At 29.0% G+C, this 6,267-nt stretch overlaps 1 protein-coding gene across 1 annotated transcript; it reads right to left on the bottom strand.

Moving 5' to 3' along the window:
- Window positions 1-2,930: 2,930 nt before the first annotated feature.
- On the bottom strand, window positions 2,931-4,925 carry LOC143174901 (uncharacterized). The gene is made up of 2 exons (XM_076370670.1): window positions 4,904-4,925; window positions 2,931-3,667 (listed from the first exon to the last, which is right to left on the bottom strand). The coding sequence occupies exons 1-2, from the start codon at window positions 4,923-4,925 to the stop codon at window positions 2,931-2,933; spliced, it is 759 nt and encodes a 252-aa protein (XP_076226785.1).
- Window positions 4,926-6,267: the final 1,342 nt, after the last annotated feature.

Below are 6,267 nucleotides of genomic sequence, written 5' to 3'. Positions count from 1 at the left end.
TCGCGTGAATCTAAAATCGGTTTTCTCTCTCTCTGTTTTCAAAATGGTATACCTACATACATGAATGTTAATAACATTAAAAATCCAAACGAAGTTGAAGGTTGAAGAACATTCCTGCATCTCTGAGGTTAATATTTTTTAGAGATACTCGGGGAAATTAATTATGCGGCGTAAAGGTCAGAAACCCGATTCACTACGTAACAGTCTTATGATTTTGGGTCATATAGGCATAAAAACTTTTCATATTGCCTCCAACAAGCATTAGTGATGTATCATTTCCGTAGTTGCTATTTTTGCACGCCAAAACTAATTATAAACACAAAACATCACGTAATTAGCGAAAATATTATATAATTGGATTAAGAAAAAATTAATAAAGAAATTAATAATTTCAAGTTATTTGTGTTTCTCATATCAGTATACATCTGAATTGAACAATTTTCGTAAGTATGAAATTATAATTTTTTTAAGAAACGTATATAGAAATTTTGTAATTTTTTATTGAAAATACATTCATATTATAAAAACCTGCTCATAAATAAAATTATAATTAAAAAACAAACACTTTTCATTTAAATACTCTTTTACATTTAATTCACTTCAAAATGTTAATGAAAATATATTTTTTATTTTTAACCTTTATTTTTCATTATCCGTCATTAGTTATTTTCGTCTTTTCTTGTATTCTTCATTCTTTCGAACATATAATTTTTATTCTAGATTATGAACACTAGAGATAAGGAGTGATAAAGTAATCAAAATATAATGGTAGGTACGATGATTTCTTCAAGTTGTAAATCTAGGACTTTTATAGTTTTTGTTTTCCATATCAGACTCTTATGGACATATGTCCTTGAAAATTTATGATTCTCTATATTATCTGCTAGTGATAAAAATTTTAAGCGGTCACGATTCACCTTTTTTGAAGCGTAAAATTAATCTCAACATGCAGTCTGCAGATATTTGCATACTTCCTGTACGTTTACTACATTTTACACTTTGTATGAAATTCATTAAGGGTAGGCATGCAAATAGTATTTGTTTTATAAATTATACATTTTTTGGTTTGCATAGACTACATTATATAAATTGAACTGATCAAACAAATTTCTACAAACAAATATCGATGTGTGATTTAATTTTTTAGCTGTGGATTGTTCTTGTAGAACTGTCAAGGACAAAGAACAGAGCAACAAACGAATGACAATCTATATTATTTCTGGAATATAACTCGAGTCTCATACTATCTACTACCATTTTGTTATGTACAGGGTATCTTACAACTATCCGTGTAATCTTCATATATAAACTGTAATAATGTAACAGACGAAAGATTGAAATCTGAAGAATCTATAATTAAAGTTAAATGAAAATTTGCCAGGATATATACGAGTAAGAAAATAAGAAATACACCTGACCCACGATTTATGTGAACATTCTTTCTACGTGGATTCGTTTTATGCGAATAGAGTAAATAATAGAGTTTACGTAAATAGAATCTGTCGATACAAGAAAAAACAGAATATCGGAAAGAAAAACTGGTATAAGTTTTAAAAATACATACTTATTTCACACGGCTAAACAAAAGAAATAATAATAATGACGTTTCAGAAAACAAGAATACATTTTATTTGGTGTTACTAAATTCACATCGCGTAAATTAAAATCGTGCATAAATACTACCGCGTAAAAATATGCCGCATAAATTGATCACAGAATTCTTAATTTATAAAATGACGCGACGTAAATTCAGCACCTAACGTGATTGTAACGTGTTAGTTTATGTTAAGGCATGATTTGAATTTCTGAAATTCTGGAATTAGTAAGAGCATAAGTTGATAGTAAAGTTTTATAAAGAAGAAAAATCTTACAAGAAAGTGGCGAAACTTATAAATAAAAGTTATTCAACTGTATATTGTGATATTAATACTGGAACTACCAAGCGTTTAATATGATTGATATGTAATGCTTACAAAAATTGTAAGTATACATTTTTTTGGTTTCTTCATATATTCATTATAGCACTCAAGTGAAGCTATTTAGTTTTGAAGTCATTTCGTATATTTACCATTTTTAAAATATCAATAGTTGCGAAATAAGAAAATCGAAACCCGAAGAATTTTTACTGAAAACCTTGCATTGCTGCTTCAATACGTTTATTAGATTTTAGATGCTGTCTAAATCCTTAATATCAAAAATACATTGAAAAATATTTGTGAAATTTGGTCGGTAATGTGTGTTCCGGTCTGTTTAAAGAATATTTATAGAAGTTAGATGTGAATAATAGAAAACTGTATCATTTTGCTAGAGATAGTTCATAGAATCATTTCCTGCAAAGAATGCAGGAAATAATCATATGACTTTCATTAGACGGATGAAAACGAGCTTATCTTTATGAATTTTTTTGTGAAGGAAAGGATTGTTTTACATTTTTGATACTTTGGTTATCATTTATTATATTCTTTCTCTATTACAACGCATTTTTTGTTTTTCAAAATATTTAAAAATGGCGCAGTTATGTTCCTGTTTTTCGGGAAGGTTGTGGTGCGACTTATTAAATGGTGTAAGCTCTAACATTGGCTACATTGATTTGAAACAAACCAGCAAGACATATTTCGATAACTAACATTTACAGTTTGTAGGTGAACCTAAAAAAAGTGAAAAATATTGAAAATTGAAAAAATGGCACGCGTTTAAACAGAATTTAAATTTTATTTTGCACCAAAAAGGTACTTTTATTTACAATTTATTTCATATTTTTAGGTTCATATAGAAGAAAATATTGTTATAGATATGTGTGCAAAATTTCAGCAAGATTGATTGAGTAGTTTTTGAGTTATTGGTTCCACCGATTTCGAAAATGTAGTTTTGAGATAAACATGTTCAAAGTTTCGATAAGTGATAACTCAATAATTTCAATGACTTAGCAGCTAGTCTGTGATTCCTGCGCCATACAATATTCTTTCTGTTTCCTCGTAGAGCTGATTTTCCTCCAGACGTTGCTCTCTTCTTGCTTTTCGAGCATCTTTGGTAGTTAATGAGGTGCGTCGCTCCTGTCGAATTACTCTCTGTTCGTCGATTTTGTCGGCGTATGTTTTTGCTTGTTTTCCAAATACAGTATTCAAAGCACTCATAGTTCTTAAAACTGAAGCATATCCTTCGTTAAGTAAGCCAGCTGCCAAATATGCTGCAATTTCGATAATTTTTATTCCTGAGTGCAGGTGCTTTAGAGCGAACCGCCAAACAGTTGAGTTGAAACTCTCGTTATTGTCCTGAGTATGTCCGCCCAAGCACCTCTCAAGTAGATTCTCTTCAGATAAATCTTCGTAAATTGGTAGGATGTGCTTCTGCGCGTCTGGATGCAGTGATGCAGGATGTTCTATAAGGTCCAAATTTGCTCCTGTTGCTAGAGCTTTCTGCCACTTGCACCAGCTGTCATTTCCTACCGGGCAGTATTCGTGCCTAGGATTTTCATTGGTGGAGCATAAGTGATAATACGAGGCCATTATAGCTTTCTTCATATTTTCCACACTATGAATATTTCTTCGTATGGCTAAGCCATAGTATGCGGTGAGTTTCCTGATAAGCGCATCAGTCAGCTTGCCTTTTCCACCGAGGTTTTTTGTTTTTTTAATATTTCGAAGCCGGCTGTATGATAATTTTTCTTCTATAACGCAAAAAAAGTAAAGTAACATGTTTACAATGATTGAAAGGCGGGAATTATGAAAGGCGGGTCCTCCGCTTCTAGCGCGTGAATATATACCTGCGGTGGGCTACCGCCTATGATTCCCAATAGCATCAGAAGGGCTCCGAATTTCGCTTTAAAACTTTGGCACCATAGCCTTAAGATGTTATACTAACATCCTATAGAAAAAAAAAATATTGCGATTTTTTAAGGTTCTAAAGGTATTTCCCCCCTTAAGACTCAATAAATTTCTTAAGTCTTTTTTTTTTTTAATTAAATTTCTTAATCACTGAGAGCGATGAAGAGAAATGGTTATGACATTTAGTGGACAGTGTTGAAATTGAAAAAGAAACAGGAATTGAAATTGAAATTATTATGTAGTTTGTTACCCTTGATTTTCACCTTATTTTGTCTTACAAAATCATTCCATTATATAGTATGTATCGAAAAAATTATTTTAGCTTTAGAATCTTTACTTTTAATACCAGTTACATATTTAGAAAACACTATATGAGCAAGATATTTTTGTAACTATATTTTTGAAATTATATCATTGATCAATATTTTAAGTTTCTTGCAATAACAAATGTTTTCCTTTTTAGTTTTCAATCAAATTAATAACTTAAATAAATTGAAAAATTAAATTACTATTTGATGACATTTTTTTGTAAACACAATGTTTCAAAAATATATATGTTTCAATAATTTTGTTATACTTCTTAGTGTGTCCTAATTACGTTTTTACTTCGTTACAAACAGTACATCTTTACCATCATGACATATATATAAAAGAAGTCTTGAAACCATCTGAATAGTCCACTTACAAAAATTCTTGCTTATAAGCAATATTTAAAATGCATTCAAATAAAATAAACTTTTTTAGTTTATTGCAGAAGATTGTTTAATTATTTTCATTTATTGTGATTAAAGTTAGAACAAATTTTATGATTAACTTTTCAGTCTAAAAACTGTACAGTAAATTATTTTTATACAAGAAATAATAAAACGAGAATTGATCACATTGAAAAATGCGGATATGTTATATGACAAATTAAGTTTCTGTTTCCATATAAAGAAATTTTAAGCGAAACGATGAGAGCAGAGAGTTTGCTAGAATTCTTATAAATAAGTTGCTTAAATCCGGTTTATAAGACTAGGTGGAGTCATTTAAGAATGAGACATTTATGACGCCCGACAGATATAGGACAGATATATTACCTTCTTGATTCTTCATGGTCATGTCTTCAACATATGTATGTATTTACAGAAATAAATGAATATGTGAATAAGTTTTTGGTCTATCCTTATTGTTATTTAAAGGTTTGTTTAATAGTTTTAAGTACCCACAGTGTTGTAAATAAATGTTACTACAGATTTAGCAGATTCTTAAGAAATTGAATTAATATTTGGAGACATATATTTAATTATTTTGTCATTAATGATGGTTACATATAGTAATGCTTCTCTGATAATGCAGTACCAGTGGAATATTTCTTCAGAGTTTCCAATAAGGGTTGTAAAACGCCACTGTTCTATTAAAAAAGATAAGATCCTAAAAACCTTCCTCACTTTATTACGTTATGAAAGAAAAATATTATTCATTTCATTAATTGTGAAATCTTAATTATGTTATAATGTAAAATAATAATGTTGCGTATTTAAATATCGAAATTAGTCAAATCGAACGACAGAAAACGATTGGAGCTGATGTGAGTCAAATTTAACGCATGATAAAATCTTTTCCTATATTGTAAAAAATAGATTTATATAGCTTTGTAAAATTTATGCTAAAGTTGATATTGAAATACTTTTTTTTAAATTATAACTATTAACTATCCGAAAAGGAATAAGCAAGTAAGGACATACGAATCGTACAAGTGGATTGCAGATGATTTTTTACTGCTTAAAAATTATAATTAATTCTGTTTTTAAAATTCTTAATTCAATACACATACTTCACACGTTAAAACCTGTAACTGTAATCGTTGGAATGCTTTTATATGCTACTGTATATCTTTTTGAACTTATTTTGATATTGGATAAGAAATTAAGAAATCATTATGACTGTCTATTTAAATAGTATAATTCTTATTTATATATTTTGACACAATAAATGAATCAAAACCTATTTTACTATTTCACGTTAAGTGTATACGCGGTGGAATGTAGTATCTGGGACAGGTTGTAACTTTGTTCCTATTAAAGTTAGAGAAAATCGCATGGAAGTATGTGAAAAAAGCATTTACGTAGTTTTGTAGTGCAATTGCAATGTTTTAAAATGAAACTCTATGTTTTTTTACATACATATTTTCTTCGTGTTATTTTCCGTAAGAAACATTAAGGGGTACTATACTTATTTTGAATATTGAGTGAAAACGCTGTTAGAAAATAAAATAGCAAGGTAGTACTTTTAATATGTCAAAGTATTTGGACAACATTGAATATTATTCTTCGTAACTGTATCAATGAATTTATGAAAAAATGGTACCTATTACACCATAATAAAACTTATAAAATATGGTAAAGATTACCTTTATGATTTTTTCTTAATTTCAATAAGAACAGAATTATAGTCTGTTTCA

Source organism: Nomia melanderi, chromosome 9, assembly GCF_051020985.1.
Source record: "Nomia melanderi isolate GNS246 chromosome 9, iyNomMela1, whole genome shotgun sequence".
Classification (NCBI taxonomy): Eukaryota; Metazoa; Arthropoda; class Insecta; order Hymenoptera; family Halictidae; genus Nomia; species Nomia melanderi.
The sequence above is the reverse complement of the archived record's forward strand: the minus strand, read 5'-3'. Positions and strand labels throughout refer to the sequence as shown.

What these genes read in the sequence shown, in the direction of transcription:
- LOC143174901 (XM_076370670.1), bottom strand. Translation starts at nt 4,925, where the DNA reads ATGACCATGAAGAATCAAGAAG. An exon ending in GACCATGAAGAATCAAGAAG is followed by an intron (nt 3,668 to 4,903) that starts GTAATATATCTG and finishes TTTGCGTTATAG; the next exon opens with AAGAAAAATTATCATACAGC.